General features: G+C 41.6%; 2 protein-coding genes across 13 annotated transcripts in view; one reads left to right on the top strand and one right to left on the bottom strand.

The window, feature by feature from the left end:
- Positions 1-12,296, bottom strand: part of LOC119732013 (centrosomal protein of 104 kDa-like) — a 181,732-nt gene extending 169,436 nt beyond the window's left edge. For both annotated transcript variants that reach the window (XM_038205365.1, XM_038205366.1), the window contains exons 1-3: positions 12,076-12,296; positions 5,934-6,215; positions 767-848 (exon numbers count right to left, since the gene is read on the bottom strand). In XM_038205365.1, coding sequence (XP_038061293.1) covers positions 767-848; positions 5,934-6,138 — 287 coding nt within the window. In that variant the 5' untranslated portion in view covers positions 6,139-6,215; positions 12,076-12,296. The remainder of the gene's footprint in view (positions 1-766; positions 849-5,933; positions 6,216-12,075) is intronic.
- A 128-nt stretch (positions 12,297-12,424) lies between these two features.
- Positions 12,425-21,481, top strand: part of LOC119732014 (DDB1- and CUL4-associated factor 17-like) — a 66,035-nt gene continuing 56,978 nt past the window's right edge. For 4 of the 11 annotated variants that reach the window (XM_038205379.1, XM_038205377.1, XM_038205378.1 and 1 more), the window contains exons 1-2: positions 12,656-12,708; positions 14,063-14,169. The gene's annotated coding sequence lies outside the window, so the exon portion shown is untranslated. The other 7 variants (XM_038205369.1, XM_038205372.1, XM_038205371.1 and 4 more) reach the window with 7 other exon arrangements.

The raw sequence follows: 21,481 nt of genomic DNA, 5'->3' as shown, positions 1-21,481 counted from the left end.
GCGTCGCAAGTTGCGATGTGTTACACGTCGTAACTCGGGTTACGACGCATTGCAGCGCTTCGTGAAATCGGGTGCTGCACTGTATCTTTAGTCCAACAGAAATTTCAGGTTTGTCCCCATTGTTACGATGGTAATCATGTTACGTTGGTAATTATAATATTGGGCATTTCACTAAATTTTCAACCATATTGAGGGCAGCAAAAAAATCCAGCCTGAAGAAATGTCCACAAAATACCCATATTAAAAATTAATAAAGTTAATTTCACAGCTCTAGCCATGATTTTGATGAACAAGAAGAAAATGTATCAGTTACTTAAAACTTCTTAAAATTACCCTCATAACAAGATACAGGGTCTGAGGTGAAAAGGGGGGCAGAGAAGAGATCTAGAGGAGGAACTTGTTCAAACTTTGTGATACTACAAATATATACTGAAAAATTAGTGCAATGAAGTGTTGAAAATCTCGCTTTTAATGGACATGTTTTTGTTGTCCGTCAATGTTACGAAGGTATGCCTATAGATGCCAATGTTCACCTTCACTGCAGAAATAACTCATTTTATTCACACTGTGAACACTCTTTAAACCCATTTTTTTTTTATCATGATTTCCTCGATTCCTTGGATTCCTTGCCTCTAAACCTGTTTTCCAGAGAGGGGGAAACCTTGTGTGGACATGGGCAAGTCCACACAACATTACTGCTACCTGGTTTATGTGGACCTCTTTTGTTTAGAGGTCCACACAGTGAATGTAATGCTTGTACACTTACCCCAGTCTTTTGTAACGTGTTCCATGAAGTGTGGTGACATGGTCTGGTGGTAAGCTACCAATGTAGAATTCTATTTTGGTTGCTTCAAAGAAACAAAGACAGATTTCATGTGAGATGATGTCATTAAGTTTAAAGAGGTAGTGGAATGCCTGAAGACATTTCCGTCATTTTTCGGGTATATATAGCCTAAGATGTGATTAAATAAAAACAACTATTGTGTCTGTCATGAAATGAATACAAAAGGTACATTTGAGAGCTGTTTTTCAGGTCCTGTTTAGGCCCGAACGTGCAATTTTTGCAAAAGTCGTCGTTGGGGGCAGCAAACAAAACATGGTAAAATCGTGATGTAATTAACAGGACTCCCTATGCAGCGTAGTTCCAGCGCAACGACATCATTTTAATTCAAACGTAGTTGGCAACAGTTTTTACCCCCGCAAAATTCTAATTGAAAAGTTCAGAATTTAAAAGGGAGATCTCCGTTGACTTTTTGGTAGTTTCTATTGATTATTCAGTGTTCTGATAGTTACACAGCATTTTATTTATAGATTGTGGATCGTTGTTTTACGGCCGACCATAGTAAAAAACGTCTAGTATTACATTAACATCGTTCACGCACGCTACGTTTGTTTAGCACGCTGAACAAGGTATGTAAAGCTGGAAATTCACCGGCGCTCTTGCGCCGCCGGCCCGCGGCCGCGGGGACGAGATTTTGACACCGGTCAAGTTTTGGAATTTCAAAATAATTTGTTGTTGATACGTGTACGAGTAGCGAACGCACTAGGCCAAGGCAAACCTATATTGCCTATAATTGCGTCAGTGGCCGGCTGTAATCACACCACATCTCTTTTGCAAAAAAATTCCAATTTTCCCGTCCGGGCACCAGTTTGTCCAAACTTTGTACACTAGATCAGATTTCAGCCAAACGGATAGAATGCTGATACATGCACTTGTACATGCATTTTGTACAGCAAGACTGTACAGCCTTCTTTGCTCAAGAGAGAATTTGGAATTGCTACACGACTGTACAGAAAAACAATGGTGGTGCTGTACTGACACGTACACCCAATTGCGACAGTATAAGGCGACCACGTGATGAGCCATTTTCCCCAGCCGGCCCCGGCCGCCCCAGCCCGGCCCCATAGATCTGCAGAACGGGGCGCGGACGGGACCACACACCAGTTTTCAAAGTGCATGTAAGAGAGCTATGTTTTGTACAGCTTCAAAATCCGGTAATTCTTTGTACAATGCCGTTAGAATTTTTAAAATCGGACATGAAATAACTGAGATATGATTTGTAAATAATTTATAGGGAAGACTGTTTTTGGACCACTTGTCTATGGCCAGTCTTGGAGAACCGTAGACCCGTTAAATTTCTACACACAGGTTGCCTATTTATTGAAAAAATGTGGCGTCCGTATATGGCATTCTTTCTTACGTTTGTTCTAATTTTTTTGTGGCAGGGTTCCATTTTTTCCTCGAATTACTTTTGATCGAATGACAGATTATCTGCCACTGGAAGTTCTTGGATAAAGTCTTATTTAAGTACTGAAAATATTTATAGTGCTCGTTAAATTTCAGGACTCGTGAAAGGTTTTCAACTGGGATTTCGAACATGTCGCAAGTCCAGAGATTTATGAATGGAGCAGGACTATGCATTGTAGCCACGTTAACGGGTAGACTTGACTCAAGTCGGAATTGCTCAAAGTCAGTATCTTAAAAAAAAAAAAAAACTTGTAAAAAAAAAAGAATCACAAAAATCACTTTATAGTTTACATCTTTCCAGAAGCGCGCATTCGATCCACTTCATGCCGTATAACAATGCGCGCACGCTGCATGTACATTGTACAACACGTGTATTATACGTATAGCATGTGCATGTGGTGCAAAAGTTAGCAATTCCGACTTGATCAATCTGCCATTAGCACCCCCCCCCTCGCGTGAACGCGCTCGTATTCATCGATGCATATGCAACACCATCCCAATGCATGCAGCAACGTCGCTTGACCAATCAAAGGAACCAATTTTTTTCGGTAGTTACGGAAGTCTGGATAATAATCTGCAAAAGTTTTAAAAACGAGCTCTTGGATGGAATTGATAAAGAACACGACATTCAAATGTTATTCAAAACAAAGGGGAATTTATATTTTAGTTAACCTGTAAAGATGTTGAGATCCATTGATAGCGCCACGTGTTGTGCGTACACAGAGAGCCGTTTCAAAGCATTCGAACGTACGCGCGCGTGTGTCTCTTGCTACTCCTCACCATGGGATGCGTGTGCATTCTTCGCGAAACTTTGGATGCGCAACTACACAGACAACGCTGATTGCGTGTTAGGAATAATATCAAAACAATCTGCACGCGTTTTTAAGAATAAAAACGCTCATTACCTGAAATACTGTGATATGATTGGCTGTGATATGATTGGAACAAACCAGCGCGTACGATTGGCAGATTGACTAAGTCTGGGTTGCTGCATCACATAAAAATAACAACATGTACATGTACGTTTTTAACATGTTGGTCTGAAGTGGACGCATGAGGGCGCGTTCAGCGAGTACAGTCCGTATGCGCTATGCGCACATTTATATTTAGATACAGACCGAGCGCAACCCAGACTTGGCCAAGTCTACGTTAATGGGTAGAGGTGAAACGGTAGGCCCATAATCATGTGTGGTCTCCTGGGCTTGTTTACAGCTTTTTTGGTCAACAATAAAGTAAATAATTTCAAACTTCGAGTAACTTCATAATTATCGAATCAATATGTTTTAAAAAAATGCAACGCGAGGACTTGACCAGGGCCTGCGATGCTGTTAACCGTACAACATTAGTTCTGGGACACGGCCGACCCCATCCACTGCCGTGATGCGTGCCGTACGTGTACATGTATTCAAAAACAGCCTGACGATATGTTGTCTCTTTGGACTGAATATTTACCACAATAACCTGGAAATTGTCTGTAAATCATGAAGAAAGTTGCGGTAGGACTTTTGATGCTCATCTCAATATTTTATAATGAACATAATACTTTTGAGTCCTTGGATAAAACATTGCTTTTTGTTTACGGAAACGTCGTAGACCTACCACTCATCAGAGCCGTGTTGCCTGGCGTTTTCAGCTGGACCAGTTGCAGTATCTGTGTTTTCGTGGTCTCTTTTTGGTCACATGTTGCTGGGGCGCGTGGGGCAGCAGTAAACAGCCGTTGTATAAATGAGTCCTGTTTATTACATCACAATTTTTCTGATTTTACGAAGTTGGCATGAAGAACCTGACGAATGTTGATTTCAATTATGCGCTCGCCGACCAACAAATTACTCAATGAATTTCAGTTTTATAAACATATAGGCCTAAACGCGCATTACAACAATTTGGGAGTTTGTCATTATGATATGGGTCTACTCTGCAATAAAAAAATATAAAAAACAAAAAGACATTCAGCATTCCACAACCTCTTTAAGGGGAGACAATGTTGCGTTATGTTTCACTTATATGCCTTAACATATTGGATTTACATACGTGCCTATTTCTTGTGCTCTGGCGATTGGTAATTGCATTTCTAAAAACAATTCACTTTTTAATCAGCGTTTAAAAAAACCAACACTTCAATACTACATTCAGGTGAAAGTTACAGAGATTACAAAGTGGCTTACCACAATCTTATTACCCCAAAAAGTCTCTCTACCACACATGTAAATCATTCTTTTTTCTTCCATATGTACATATGTTATAATACATTTTCCTTTGTACCGTAATTTCCTGCGGATAAGACGCGTCTTATCTGACTTTCTAGACCACAAAAACATCGCTGCGCCTTATCTACAGGTGCGCCTTATCTGGTGTCGCTTGAGTTCAAAGTGACGGTCTTTGTGTGAAGAATTCTTTCAATGCCGCAATCAATAATGCGGTCAACCAAGGCTCAACTCTCCAGACATTGTGACCGTATTTTCATTCCAACAATGCCGCGATGTGTTGATCCCCCATGATCGTGCTTTCATTCCAACAATGCCGCAATGCGTTGATCCCCCTTAGTGATCGTGCTTTCGTTCCAACAATGCCGTCATACAAACGTTTTTCTTTGTGGCCGTTTTTCATTCCGAAAATGCTGCAATCAGAATTACTTAAACGTTTGGAAATCGCATTCACTCAAGTTCTATTGTGTGAACGTTGAGGGTGTTTATTGTACAGGATATCTTCGAAGTCTGCTTTAGACTTAGGATAATATGAAGTACTAATGTTTATTTGTTGCACTTTCGTTTGTTTCATTAAATACAAAAAAACATTACAACAATTTTTAAAAAATATAATAAAACATTTTTGTTAAGTCTCCCCCGGTGTGACGGGATTATTTTCGTATGGTATATACATATAGGCGACGCTAGTTTTTGTATTAGTCACCGGTAGAGGGCGCAACATCTGGCTCGGAGGGACTGGGCAAGTCTACGAATCTGATCCAGCGTGCGTGTTCCAATATCTTCAGACAGCGCGTGGACCATCGTTTCTGGCCGCTGATTGGGCCGCACTGCATTAACAAAAGGCCAAGGAAGGCCAGGATCGGAAACCGCAAGGAAGCATGCACAGCGCGCGTTGGCTGAATGGATGAAGGTCGGTATCAATTTACATTGGTCTTTTCTTCATGGCTCTACATGTGACCAGCCAATGTGGTTACGGTTTAATTCATCCTCCGAATAGTCTGATCGTTCTAAGGCAACACAATGGCCCCTTTGTGGCGATGTACCGACACCGGGTGACGCCTGGTGTTCTTCTGTGTGCGGTCAAACATGCGTCTTATGCGGCGGTGCGCCTTATCTGGTGGTGTTTGAATTTTTTTTGGGTGATTTTAGGGACCTGCGCCTTATCCGCCGCGCGCCTTATCCGCAGGAAATTACGGTACATGTTCTTTTATCATACACCCTGGCCAATAGGTATGCTACAATATTTGTTTATTGTATTCAGTCATGGTAATCAAGAAACCAGGACAATGAACATGTTGAAAAGTTTTACCACATGTGCACCTGTTGCTTTCAAAGCATCATCTTGAAGTAGGATAATTTAAAAGGAAACATTTTTCAAAAGATCATATTTTGTTTTCTTTCTAAATTGAGTTTTCTCTAAGCAATAGTTCTAGGCTTTATTAAACACTCTGGTGCAATTTGATGCGATTTATACTTACGTATGAGATACTGATGAGCAAGCAACTGCAGTTTCCTAATGCGTGTTTTATCAGCAAGCTGAATAACAATCTCCTGTGGGTATAGGCAAAATCTTGGGGACTGCCAACCCCTTGCAAGGGGACTGTGTACCTCCAAGTCATGTAAACTCACACCAGTGTCTGATCCACTTGCATGCATTACACAGAAACTAATTTTGTGTGGCATTGTTCAGTGTTTCACTCTTAGCAGTCCTGAGCTCTCTCACAAAATGATGATACACTCAAAACAATCAGCAGAAGCAACTGAAATAGAAAAAAAGGTATGGATATGCATCAGTATAATTGATTTCTTATTTAAGCTTCCATAGCTTCTAAAACTAATTCATCAAATGAAATGAAGAAAAGACAGGGATAAATGTGCTCCTAAAGCAGAAGGTTAAGATGACTCATCGTCCACAAATACTTCTGTTTAAGGATTATCTTTTGTTCAGCTAATTAGGCAACAAACAAAAAAGGTGTGTTGCCCACACATTAAAAATATCAGGAGGGTCGGTCAGTCAGGCTTTTTGTTATACTTTTAATGGCCACTTGTTAGTTACCAGTTCCCTCTACCAACGTACACGAAACGTTAAGCCTACGAACTGTACAACCATCTATGGTATGTACATTTTATAACGAAATGCAAATTTATGGCATTACAAAGAAACGGTCACGGCAAGGCTGAAGTTTATTGAATTTTTTTCAAGTGAAAAAAAGAGAGAAAAGCCCAGACTGGAGATTTCCAGGTATTGGGGTCAGTCGGGTGAGGGCAACACAACATCTTGTTTTTTGGCCTTATGCAGCAATATCATGATACTCTATTCATGATACTCTAGCCCCTCCCCCTTTATATTTTATGGAAACGGTGACTGGTAAAAAGACCCCGTCTACCTTTCAGCATAGATGAGCGAGTGCCCTTTTTCACGTCTAACCCCCCCCCCCCAATAAAAATGACATTACTATGTGACTGGTTGTTGTAATACAAATATATATACATGTAAGTCTTGAGACTGACCTTGGTCTTAAGAATGGTTTTTGCTTCCCCAGCCATGATCTTACATGAAGACTAAGTAACATTTGAATTACCACTAATATACTAAATTTCTGACGTATAAGAATTTAACTTTTGGTTTGATGACGTCACATTATTCACTATTCAGATGTCCAACATCAACAATTGTTGATGTTACTATTGGGTACTGGATGATGGATTTGAATTTTAAAAAAGTTAAAATTTCCCTAGAATAACTTCCGATCTGATGACGTCATAATTTTGAAACTTCACAAATTAATTTGTTATTGGCCAAAGTATGCATTTTGGTAGTTTAAGCAAAATTGCGTATACTTTTTAACAACAACAAAATAATAAATTTACATGCCGCTAGAGTGTGCTTTTTCTGTTATCTTCATACCTTCTTTTGAGTTTTGCATTCCTGACTGAACATCTGATTAATTTGTTTGAATGTAATAAACTCTTTCCATTTCCAAGTTATGTGCAATTATCACAGCGCTTCTGGTAACACTGGAAGTAAAGGTCAAACAGCTTTGTGCCCAGGATAAAAAAAAATGTTGCCCCGGGCAGTATCTACTACCAGTGCTGTAGGGCTCAATTCCACTTTTCAACAGACTATGACTTGGACTTGGATTTTCGGGAACTGGATTCAGACCCTGATGTAAATACTTGAGGATGACCCGAGTCTACGACGAGTCCAACTATAAAATGACTTCAGTATTTTGATCTTCCTAACACAAGTAACAGTCATGAAAATAACTTTCTCCAATGGTTACCACATGCCAAGGAATTATATCCTAGAAATGTGTACATGTATTATTATTCCAATACTAGAGTTCAAAGTACAATGTTGTTATGCATCTCCTTGGCATGGAATATCGCCAAACTTTTGGACTACCAAACTAAAGACAATGGACACCCAGTCCATTCAATGGGGGATGCAAAATACAAGTCATGATGATGTTAGTACTCAAAAGGGCGCCCTCTAGCATCCGTCAAAGAAAATGTGTGTGTGTGATAAGCTCACCATGTTGTGCTTAATACGATGTCATTTAAACAAGTTTATGCCAGATTATCTCTTTATATTTAAAAAAAATGTAGATTCCATTGTAATACAAACTTTATTTTGTTTTTGATAAATCAGGCCGCGTTTTGGTCCCACTTAACTCTTTCAGTGCCAAACTCGTACATGTAGGAGGTATATTTGTTCATCCAAAAGTGCCAACCTCCAGCCTCGACTCCATGGGCGCGTGCGCGTTCCTTACACTAAACCCTGGCTGTGATGATGACATAAATGACGCTGATTGGCTATTCACAGCGAACTGCACGCGCATTTTCGAAGATTGCACGCCGGGCGCGCCCATAATGCGCTCGCGTGCTTTGCATGTAACGTAACGTACGGAAAAAAAATTGTTATTCAAAAGTCGCGATGCCTGTACGATATGGATTATGGCAGCCTCGTTTTTCGCAAAAAAAAACCCTGTATCTTCGGTTGTAAAGGGACGAAAGCGGTACGTACATTTAATACAAAACTTTGCTAAATAATGCAACGTCCAAACGTTTTGTTTGAAAGGATTGATTCTTGAAAATCACAACTTTTAACATTTTAAAGATGGCGTCGGCACGTAAAACGGATAAACTGCAGCCTAATTATAATGTGCCATATTTTGCCACATTTAAATTACACAATTCCAGGGGTTAAGATCGCGCAAGGCATGATGGGAAACAACATGGTGCAGCAAGATCGTACCCATGGGAAACGAGGTCGGCCAACCTCGTACATGTACGAGGTAATGTTCATTATTAAAATCGCCAGACCTCGTACATGTACGAGGTAGAGTAAACATGTTATCAAAAGAGGGCACTCTCGCTCTTTCTAATGGTACCATTTTCATGCATGTACGACCTGTATTTATTTTTTTATTCGAGTTCTTGCGAGAGGGCACCGCACTAAAACTCGTATTTTCTGCAAAATGTGCGGAATTCCCCTGTGTGCAGGACAGTGTTTCAGGGTGTATCACTATGTATCATGTGCAGGGGTGTGACTGACCACTGAAAAAAATAGCTGAAAACGGCTGAAAAATGTGTAAAAAAGCTGAACTTTTGAAATCTCCTATACTTTTGTACACAGCAAGTGAGGGAAAAAAGCTGAAAAAAAGCTGAAATCCAACACACACAAAAAGCTGAAATCAGCTTTAAAGCTGAGTTTTCACACCCCTGCATGTGACTACTTTTGACTTTCCAATATACCAAGGATATACCAGAGAGCAACAACAACAAATTTAGTGAGTAAAACTTATTTCTTCTTTTTTTTACAGAATTTTGAACAATTAACAAAAACGCTCGAAGTTGGGCACTTTAGGGTTAAACTTTTCAAATTTCGCGGGCACTGAAAGAGTTAAAAAGAAATGCGGTGAAAACTCGTGATCGATTTTGGCTTGCAAATGAGCACGGTACAGTAGATGGTAAAGCCAAATTGAATCACGTGATGATGTATCATTTTGTTGAATGGTGTAGTGGGGGCCAACGTATCACGTGATGGTTCCTCCTTTTCGTGATTGGTGTATGACGTCCAATAGGATTGCTTAGGCTGTTCTGTTTAGTAAACCTTGTATGTAAACAAGGCAGATGCATGCAGGTTTTTCCACAGCGGCCATAGAGAAGTGAGCAAATAAATTACAGAAGAATTTTTAAAGGTCAAATTTCAGTAATCCCTTATCCAATTTTAACAGCTATGAGCCTAGATATATGTTTTCTCTCACTTGTCACAAAAAGTGGCTTTTAAAAACCTTTAACAAATAAATCGTGTGCAGTCCCTACGACTGGGTGCCGAGTTGACAAGGTGCCGAGTTGGCTAGGTGCCTAGTTGGCTAGGTGCCGAAGTGACCGACATTCCATTAAACACGTTAAAGCATAGTTGTTAGTAGCCCAGGTTGGACGATGTATTCATTGCATTACGACTGACGTCCAGGGTATTAATTCCACTACCTTAGCGAAAAAAATTATAACACATTTTGTTCACATTTTTACCTGGTGGAGGAAGCTGAAATTTCGTTTACACATTCTTTGTGTCCAGAATTATGCATATATGCTTGGTGTAGAAAAGTCCTTGGGTGACATGTTTACCAAAATGTAAATCATAGATCCACACTTTTGTTGTAAACATCCTGTACAAACTCCTCGTGTGAATATACCCGCGCGCGTGCATGTGCGCCCTGCATACATGGCATAGTAACTGTGTTGCATACGTGCGCGTATTAAAGTCTTCACACGGGAGTTCATACTGAGGATATTTTCGACGAAAGCGTGGTCGTGGATCTGCAATTTTTGGGGGTAAACACGTCGCCCACCTGCCTACGGACATACATATCGTCAGACCTCCTAAAGCTGCGCACTCCTATTTATAAAGCACTCATGTTTAACTCGTGCATCCTCGAATTGACGTTCTTTTACTCGAACGTATCCTTTAATGCACAAACTTTAACCAGCAGCCAAACAAAATGTGGAAAATGAAGTTGTGTTTATGCCACAGCCACAGAGGAGTGTTTTATTCCGTGACTGTTTCCTGAACGGTGCAGTCTGTACACATCGCATAGCTGAGCTTGTCTTACATACGCAGTGTGGACTTCCGAACAAAAGACGTCCACATAATGTAGGTAGCAGCGACGAAGTGTGGACTTGCCCACGTCCACACAGTGTTTCCCCATTTCTGGAAAACAGGTTTAGAGGCATTTTTGGGTTAGGTTTATCTGTAGCAGAATGAAGAGAAACACTAAAGGGAATCATTGAAAAAAAATTGGGTTGTAAGAGTTTTCACAGTTTGAGAAAAATGAGTTTTTCCACTGGTGTTCCTTAACTACACGAAAAGAAAGGAAAGTCCACACTAGGTATGTGAAACAAGTCTGTGTGTGTATGCGATGTGTGCAGGCTGCACCATTCAGGAAACAGTTGCCGGCGTACGCGTGCACACACGATATGCCCAACTGTGAATGTGGGCGTGCGCTTGGCTGGCGCGTCGTACGTCATCAGTTTGACCTTAGCTGGAGTTACCCAGCCCTAAATTTTGTCATTGGGTTGTCATTTAGGGCTGGAGATAATTTTTCACGTAACCCAGCAGCGTAGGCAGGTCCCAAAAAAAAATTGCACTAATTGCAACTGCAATTCACCCCAAACTTGCCTGGAATAACCATATTACACAGGTCCTTGAAGTAAAAAACGATCCACGATGAAGATTTAGCCTACAATTGCAGTGAAAAAAGGAGGAATAACCGCTAACCTGACAACCTTGCAGGCATGGCCAGGACCGCAATTGGTTTGTGCACACAAAAAATTGTGTACAATGAATGGCAGTCGATTACCATGCACAGCGCGCTGATAGTGATACTAGTCGTTTTTGCCAGCTAGTTTGACCTCATGAATTTGAATCGCACAACAACATTCAAGATAGCGGTGACAGCTCGACGAGGCTCGGTTTCCGAATTGAAGGTGAAATTTCTCTTTTCTTCCCCAAACCAAGGCGCGGCCAAGGTGTGAACCTAACCACCACCATCATGACCATTTGTATTTTCACTTCCCACTGAAGACTACAGGGGCGCATAAGGTAGTTTGAAGACCGTTTTGGGGGTAGAATCTACTCCTAGTCTAGAACTATGAGGCTCCACTACGTGGAGCCTCATAGTTCTAGGATAGTCCGAGTAACTTGGACCCAACTTATCGCCTTTTTTAACATTTGGACATGGTCTGGCGATAGTAGCCTACTAATCGCCAGACCATGTCCAAATGTTAAAAAAGGCGATAAGTTGGGTCCAAGTTACTCGGACTAGTTCTAGGAGTAGGTAGAATCTGCATGATCTGAAGATTTTGATTGGGGGTACGAGTGAAAATGGTCAAAAAAAATTAGTAGTACCCGCAATAGGGCCATCGATCTCGGACTCTACTATCGCGCAGACCGTGTCCAAATGTTAAAAAAGCAGCGGCATATCTGACTCCTACTAGTCCTAGACTCCTAGTCCTAGTTTCTCGGTCTAGCTGCCCGCGACCGTCCATGGCGACAGCCACTGCCAAAAAAGTGTAGGCCTAGGTGCAAAAAGAGGAAAACAAGTTATTCTTTACCTATGATTTAAAAAAAAATCATCACAGTCTTCCTTTGAGGCTGAGCCTTGGGGATCACGTTTTGAGCATTTCAGCGATGTCAGTTGCAGTGCTGCAGCGAGCGTTTTTGACGGTGCGTGCAATGTCCCGATGGCCGATCGAATTGTTTACGTGTTGCCGGGCCGTAAACGTGACGCCAGAGCATATATAGCGCCCTCTTGTGTTATATCAAAGATTATGCTATCATTTTATTGGCAATGTCGCGCAAATTTTAAATAATGTATGCGCAAATATCAAATGTGCGCGTGGACACGAGACTCGACTGTGTGTGTTACTCTTGCGTCAAGTAGATCTGACATTGCGCACTCTGTAATTAAGTGGCCGGCCGCGGGTGCACCCCGCCACCGGTAAATAGGCCTAAATCCATCCGCCGAGCTCATGAATAAAAGTTATACCCTAGAGTTAGTTCTGAGCATGAAGAAAGGAACACAAAATTGGGAAATTGAAGAGATATGGTAATGAACCTCTGGCCCGGACTTGGGGCTTCCAATTCTGAGCATTTTAAAGTGGCGCTATTTTGCCATGTTGTGGAGGGATCGTTTTTCAAGATGGCTACTTTTCCGCTTTGAGGAAAATAGGGGTCGTCTTCTTTGGGTGAGAATATCTCGAAAAGTCAATTGTCAACCCACCAAAAAATGAAAAGAAAACGAAAGATGACATGTTGATCATCATTTTTCTGTGCAGCTTGAATACCTGTGAGAGTTTTGAATATTTTTAAAAGAATTGTGAAGTATGGGCATTTAGCACTGGTGGCTGTGAAGGGATTTATTTGCAAGCAGAGTGACCGTTTTAGCCGATTTTCGGCTAACTTTGACAGATTGTTTTGTTGAGTTTGACAGAAAATTTGACAATGGATTTTTTGGGCAGATTTCTGGCAGAATTCTGCAAAAATGGTTATTTAACAGAAAAACATATATAACAAATTTGAAAAAAATGTAGATTTGTTTTAGAAAAAAAGTCAATCTTTTCAAACAAACCCTTGCAAAATAGGACAGGTTGCCTTGTCTATATGCTGATCGATAGAGGTTCACTGCCGGAATCAGATTTCGTCATGACGAACCTTGTTTTGACTTAAATTTACGCAATTTTGTAACACCTTTATATGACTATAGATTGTTTATAATGTAATTTGAATCTTAATTAAGGCAATATTACAACATGTCAATGTGATTTTAAGTGTTTATAGTGTATTTCGAGTAATTCTTGGGAATTTGGCAGATTTTTGATAAATCTGACAGATTTTTGAAGTGCATTTAGCAGAATTTGGTCATGACCTTACGGTCACCCTGTTTGCAAGGTTGCATCCATAAAAGAGTGGTGTTAATGTCATGGGAATACTTACTTGGTATACTAGGTTGATTAGTCCTCTTCGCAATGGGCATGACTCTCAGTTGATTCTTAAAAATAGCCACAGTTGGTGCAGAAATTAGTGATTCTGGCAATTTATTCCAGTTTCTCACCACTCTATAGAGAAGAAGTGGCCTGCTAGCTTGGTTCTTGTACGCCTGACAAATAACTTTTTGGAGCGTCCTCTTAAATCTTTGTGGGGGAGGGTGAAAAATTTATCCGCTGAAGATTTGTATTTATAAGCCATTTATGATCTTATAATAGTTATATGTTTCAACCAAATCTGTTTTCAGCCTCCTGTCCTGCAACGACTCCATATCAATATCATCTTTGCACAGGCGTAGGCACCTCTTCTGCACCTTTTCTAACAAATTAATATTCTCTTTGGTAAATGGGCTCCAGGCAGATGATGCATATTCGAGTGCTGGTCGGATGAGAGCTTTATATAAGATGGTAACTTTATCCTCATCAAATCCGATGAAGCATCTTCTGAACATAGCAATCTTCTGTCGAGCCTTCTTCACAATATCTTGTGCTTTGTTGGGGTAAGAGTGTTACTGACTTTCACACCCAGGTCCTTTTGGTCATCTACTCCCTGCAGATAGACTCCGTTCAACGAGTACTGGTATTCCAGGGCTTTCTTTATGCGAAGCACAACACATTTCTCAGCATTGAATTCAAGCAGCCAAAGCTTCGGCCAGACAGCAAGTGAGTTAATTAAGGTCATTGTGCAGGGAGTCACAATCGGCAATGTTTGTAATTTTGGCGTACACTTTTGTGCAGTGGCGTAGCCAGGAATTTTTCAGTGGGGGGGCTGGAACATTTCATGGGGGGGCGTCATGTAGGGGCGTCAATCGCTTCTCAAAAGTGGGGGGGGGGGGACATACCTTGATCAGAACTGATGCGAGCGCAAAGCGCGAAGCCCTTACGGCGTGGGGGTTCGGGGCCCGCTTAAGGGCCCCGAAAAAATTGGATTCTAGATGTTCTGTGGTGTGATCTGAAGCAATTTCTTACCACTTTCCTCCATGCTTTAACTAATATTTTCTTAGCAAAAGATAATTATTTGAACATCGTTTTCGAGGTTGGAGTCATTGAATCAGCTATCGGTATTCTGAGCTATAGGTGCGGGGTTCGTGGCCCGCTTAAGGGCCCCGAAAAAAATTGGATTCTCGATGCTCTGTGGTGTGATCTGAGGCAATTTCTGACCACTTTAACCAATATTTTCTAAGCAAAAGATACATTGTAGTACATAATAGGGCCCTGTAAATGAGACACGAGTTCAAAAATCGGGGGGGGGGGGACATTTGATATTGTGTCCCCCACCCTTCAAAAAGTAGGGGGGGGGGGGGGGGGGACCAGTCCCCCTGTCCCATGGCGTCATGTAGATCAATGATAATTTTTTTAGAAACTCAAAATCTCAGTGGGGGGCGACTGGGGGGGGGGGGGGGGGCGACAAGGTTGGGGGGGCGACTGGGGGGCGTGGCTACGGCACTGATTTCAAGGAATTTTAATTGGTCTATTATTATTATTTACCTTATATGAATGGAGGAAAAAGTTTGTGCGTGGCCGATTCGCGTGATATCACTGACTGAAACTGTGTGACCCACGGACCATCTGTCTATAATACGTGTTCCGTGGTGTGAGCGAGCAGTACAGTGGGTGTTAATACGCATTTTAGATTATGTCACGCCGGTTGTCAGCTTACTGGTCCGCGGTCGCCGGTCGAAGGGTCGTTTCTCAGTGGTCATCATGTGGATCATTCGCGACTATTTAGATATAGATCAATGATAATTTTTTTAGAAACTCAAAATCTCAGTGGGGGGGCGACTGGGGGGCGACAAGGTTTCATGGGGGGCGGTCGCCCCCCCCCCACGCCCCCCCCCCCCCGCCCCCCCGGTGGCTACGCCACTGCTTTTGTGTCATCGGCAAACAACTTTGCAGTGGTGGACACGTAATCAGGTATGTCGTTCACATACAGCAGGAACAGAATTGGTCCTAAGATGGATCCCTGAGGAACTCCGCTGGTCACTTTCTTCCAATCGGATACTCTATTTCTCAGCACCACTTTTTGTCTTCTATTGCTCAGGAAACCATTTATCCAAGTCAGTACATGTCCTCTTATACCAAGATGATGCAGCTTGTAGAGTAGACGTTTGTGCGGCACAGTGTCAAACGCCTTTCGAAAGTCTAAATAGACAGCGTCGACACCAGTTACAGCGTCGTAGGCGGAGGTCCAATCGAAAAGACATTCCAAGAGTTGTGTAACACAGGAGCACTTCTTTTGGAACCCATGCTGCTCACATGAAATGAGGCCGTTGTTGACGATAAATTCCATGAGCTGCATGGTCATAAATAATCTTCTCAAGAAGCTTCACCACCTGACTAGTAAGCGACACAGGTCTATAATTGTTTGGAATTAACCGGGAACCTTTTTTGAACAACGGCGTAATATTGGCGTCTCTCCAGTCCTGTGGAACCACTCCAGTCAGTAAAGATTTGGTGAAGATCATGCTGAATGGAATGTCAAAATCGGGAACGTTTTTTATAACGTTTACGTGCAAGCCATCTGGACCACAAGCCTTGTTAAGATGTAGCTTCTGTAGCTTGGCTCTCACTGTGTTAGGAGTAACAATAATATTATACAAGTTGGCAGTAGAGACTCTGTCGTTGTAATGTAGTGAGCTTGTCACTAGCACACGGATAATAGTTGTTGCTTCGATGCTTGCTTGGTTTATTGTGGCTCAATACATCTCAGTACATCACATGATGTTCTATGCTTATCAAAGGGCTACATTATTCTAGGGTGCAATCTGATCCAAGTTGGGCCTTATTCATTATTCATTTAGTAAGTTGGGGTTCATGCATTCCAATGTGGATGAGGTAATGTCTGGGTTTGGGTGTGTGGTTTCAGAGCACTAGGTGCCTATACATATAGCTATCATGTAAGGATACTACATCCCTCCTCACCTTAGAATGGAACTGGCTAATATACAGCGAGTGAGATCTTCTAGCAATGAATAATATAATGGTGACTTCAATCTAGATCTAATTTTTGAAATACAGTTGATCAATGTAAATCTAAATCTAATTTTATACAGTTAATTGGTAGAGAAATGTTCAGTGTTCGATGTTCAAAGTTCATGAACATGATGAAGCAGTAGATCAAGTTAGTCTGGTTTATAGTATGAAAGTATGATCATTGTACGACGGTCATTGTACAGGGTAGGCTTAAAGAGATTCATTGCAGTATATACAGTTCAGTTCAGTTGTTCCGATGATCGGTGTTCAAAGTTCAGTTCAGTTGGCTCCAAAGAGTTGTTGCGGTGTTCTAGTTGTGCTGCACTCTCTTTCCATTATGGATGCAGATATTATTGTTGGCCCACTTTGCCAGGCCATAGTTGACGTTTTTTCGTCCATGACTGGTCATGCCGGTCGGAGTTGACGCTTGTTGGTGATCAGAGTTGAAGCTTCAGAGTTGACGCTTGTCGTTCAGAGTGAAGTTCGTTTGTTTGGTGGTCAGAGTTGACGCTATCATTCGTTTGTAGTTGGTCAGACTTGACGCTCGTTTCTTGGTGTTGTGATTAACACGCTCGTTTGTTCTTTGGCATGGTGTCGTTGTTAACACGCTCGCTTGTTCTTCGGTGTTGTTTTTAACACGCTTGTTTGTTCTTTGGTGTCGTTGTTAACACGCTTGCTTGTTCTTTGGTGTTGTTGGTAACACGCTTGTTGTTCTTGCCGGTGTTGTTGATAACACTCTTGTGGTTGGCTGAATCATGTTCGATTTAGAACACGTATTCGTCTTCGGAGTTGCTATCCGGATAGCTTGGTGGGTTGTTGCTGATGATGGCGTTGGACATGTTTGGTGCCCGTCTGTGCTGATCTGCCACGTCTGTGCTGGTCTGCTTTCCTTGACTGGATCTCGTTGTAGGCATTTTTGGATGCTGTGATCCGCGATGCTGAGAATGCTCATGGCAAGGTGAAGATAGTGCCTGTGGCTAGAGGTGGTCTGGTGCAGCTTTGTGACCATCTTTGATAGGTTGATATCCTCCTGATTTTGATCCCATATCCTCGTCGCCAATGTAATGTAGTGAGCTTGTCACTAGCACACGGATAATAGTTGTTGCTTCGATGCTTGCTTGGTTTATTGTGGCTCAATACATCTCAGTACATCACATGATGTTCTATGCTTATTGTCGGGAAATGAAAATATGTGTTATACATGTTACATGTGTTTGGCTTCTTTATGTTGTTTTCTATCCTCAAGGATACATGAACTCATGAAGCTTTTCACCACCAAAATGGGCTGGTAATTGGTATGGCCTCCTGCCAGATCACTGTCTCATTCTTGGGTCTAACCAAACCCTTTGTTTTAGAGAGATTTTCCCATGCCCATGTCTAGCTATTTTTGGTAGCAAGAATGTCACTTTCACTAGCTGTGGAGACAAATCAATTAAGGTTTGGAAGTTGTTGGGACCTGGAAGAAATCTTGCTGATCAGCAGATTCACCCAGGACTCCCTGAAACACTAGCGGATCAAAAAGTTTAGATTCAAATTAATTAAGAAGGAAGGAGTATTCAATTTAATATGTAGCCAATCGGCAAATGGATCGAAGTGTCCATCACCCAACTAAAGTGGGTATTTAAGGTCCCGCATCAGGGCCAAAAGACCAGTCTGCACCCACATCCAGCAGGCCACTGAAGCCAAGCCAATGTCGTAGCCATAGAGGGGTGAGTTCTTGTCTTGTTATTTTGAGTTGTAATTTCGAGACTTAGTTTCTAGTTGAGAGCTATTTGTGTTCTGTAGTTGTGATGTTGATTGAAGTTCATTCTTATATTTGGTGGTTCATGGTTTTAATCATTTGTTTGCATTTCTGTGCATGAAGTTATCTGCAGCTTGAGCCATTATTGTGTGAATAATTGTTGCACTTTTATTGACTCGAACCATGCTTGAACTTAGAAATTTACAATAATAGGTCCGGCAGTCAACTTAAATTGATAATATGAATTGAACATGTATCTTAATTAGTGTATCATTGATAATATTGTGGAACCATTTGTTCAAGCATTATGTCATTCTTTTGTATATAGCTTCCAGCTGCACAACTGGAGTTGAAGTGATGTACATGTAGCTGTACAGGCTGTTCTTTAACTTTATCCAGGTTAGCTCTTGATTCGTTGTGTTCTTGATCCACAATCAAATCCCAGATATTGAGTACTGTATTTTTGGAAACAATGTTTACTCAATTCCAATTGATAGGTCAAGACAGTGTATTTATTTGATTCTGTTTTCTAAGTTGTGCTGTAGCTAATGCACTATGTTATTCTGATCTTACGGTACAGTCAATGTTTTGCTCCTGGTACTTTAAACGCCTTGAATTGAGGACAAGGACAAATCTCTGTCTAGCCCAAACAGTGTTATGTAACCTGTCACATTCCATCTATTGAGCACCAGCTGATGTACTGTTTATAGTGTTTTGGTTACCAGTACTATGACCTTTGAACTGTGTGTTGTTGTCTATTGTACAATGACTGTAGTAGTAGTATTTTAAACCCATGTTTTGAATTATTTCTTAATGTACAGGGGTCCGTTGAAGACCGTCTGTCATGGACCGGTTGTAAATTCCGTCAAGGACCGTCCATTAACCGTCTGTAGAGTCCGTTAGACTCTAGGTTCATCGAATAAAAGTTCATCAGAGAGACATCGCAGAACTGTGTCGTTTTCCGTTAGTTGTTGTATCTTGATCTCGAACCCTGCGTTCTAACGAATGCTAAACTAAATCCGCTGCGAGGATTATACGACATTATCAAAGGGCTACATTGTTCTAGGGTGCAATCTGATCCAAGTTGGGCCTTATTCATTATTCATTTAGTAAGTTGGGGTTCATGCATTCCAATGTGGATGAGGTAATGTCTGGGTTTGGGTGTGTGGTTTCAGAGCACTAGGTGCCTATACATATAGCTATCATGTAAGGATACTACAGTCGTGGAGGGGAAAATTTACGTGATCGTCGTCTGGTTCAACTATCAGCACACTTGCGAAGAACTCATTAAGGATCTCTGCTTTTTCACTATCTTCCGTTACTTTTCTACCCTCCTGCTCCAAGACTTCAACGGTTGAGGATGACCTGGTAAAGTGCCGAGCATAATTGTAAAACTTCTTAGGCTCAGTTTTAATCTGGCTTACAAGTGCAGATTCGTAGTCTAGCTTGGCTTTATACAGGGCCTTCTCCACATCTTTCTTTGCTTGGTCAAACTGAAGATGATGTACATTGAGGTCAGATGTCCTAGCTTTCACTTTGGCGGCTCTCTTGTTCTGCTTGGCCTTCTTGACAGAATTATAATTGTTCCATGGTGGCTTATGACGTTGACCAGACTGACGTTGCTTTCATAATAGCCCAACTGTCTTCAACATTTTTTCTTGAAAATTCCATATTCCAATCGGTTGCTTTGACTGCCTCAGAGAAGGATTCATAGTCTCCCTTGGAGTACAAGTAGATCTTCCGCTCAGCAACTGCAATACGAGGAACAGGAATACGTAGTTCTGCCATCACACTGTGATGATCACTTCTGCCGAGTTTCTCGTTGACAGTTACAGACTGAACAATATTGGGATTACCTGTCAGCAGCAAATCGAGTATATTCAGTCCTCTAGTAGGCTCTTTGACTAGTTGATAAAGCATATTTTCTTCTATGCATGACAGAAACTTCTTTGATAAAGCAGAATGGCCTTCATTTGTGTCCCAGTCTATCTCCCTGAAGTTGAAATCTCCAAGAAGGATCACATTATCAGTGTCTATGGAACTACTGGACTCACATATTTTGTCCAAGTTTGGTTCACCTCCTCTTTCAGGTCTGTTAACAACTCCACACAAGACTTCAACTTTGGGATTTGGATAAATTTTGCACCACACTACTTCCGCATCCATGTCTCCTTTGACATATAGTGTCGGGTTGAGATAAATTTCTCTTAACTAACAGCAAAGATCCACCACGGTCTGTTAATGAGTAGATACCTTCCTCATAAAATTTCAAATCTCGATCCTTTCGAAAACAAATATAATCATCAGGACAAAATTCATTGCTGCTAACCAAAGTCCGTTTCCGCAACCTCCGGGGCATCGATATTACAAGTTTCAAGTCCGACATTGAAAACTCATTCGCTAGAGTAAATCAAACGGATAGCCTGGCTCTTGACTCCAAAGTCAACCTGTTCAACCACACACTTAAGACCACCCTTGACCACCACGCCCCGGTTAGGTCAACTGAGGTTCAGCTACGTCCACATGCCCCTTGGTACGACGATTCCCTGCGAGTGCTGAAACGCAAGAAGCGCTCAAAAGAGAGGAAATGGATGAAGTCCAACTTAGCTGTTGACCAATTAGCAATGCATCAGTCCCTCTCGGAGTACTATACTGCCCTGAAAGCCGCAAAGACACGATACCAACGACAGAAGATAACAAATAGCAGCCAGAGTGACCTCTTCCGGATTGTTCGGAGCTTGACATCAGAACAACTTCCTCAGGTCCTACCCCTCCACAACTCAAAGAAAGAACTAGCACAAAAGTTCATCTGCTTCTTTGAAGAAAAAGTTCATGGACTTCGATTGGCACTCGACATGGCTGCCGCACCACAGCAGTTACAGATTCACTCAGTGCCAACACAACATTCCTTAGCTAAATTCCATTCGGTATCGGAAGCAGAGGTCTTAAAGATCATCAAATCGACAAAGATCAAGACTTGTTCCCTCGACCCTGCTCCAGCTAATGTCATAAGCAGATGCACTGATACACTTCTACCAGCGATTGTTGATATCACAAACCAATCTCTTCAATCTGGTGTGTTCCCGGCAGCCCTAAAGTCAGCACTCATCACTCCCGTACTCAAGAAACCATCTCTTAACCCAGACATCTTACAGAATTTCAGGCCCATCTTCAACCTACCATTCATCGGAAAGGTGATTGAGCGAGCCGTCATCCAGCAACTTACCTCACACCTCACTAAACACTCACTGCTTGCCACAT

This window comes from Patiria miniata, unplaced genomic scaffold, assembly GCF_015706575.1.
Source record: "Patiria miniata isolate m_02_andy unplaced genomic scaffold, ASM1570657v1 HiC_scaffold_24, whole genome shotgun sequence".
In the NCBI taxonomy this organism is placed as follows: domain Eukaryota; kingdom Metazoa; phylum Echinodermata; class Asteroidea; order Valvatida; family Asterinidae; genus Patiria; species Patiria miniata.
The sequence above is the reverse complement of the archived record's forward strand: the minus strand, read 5'-3'. Positions and strand labels throughout refer to the sequence as shown.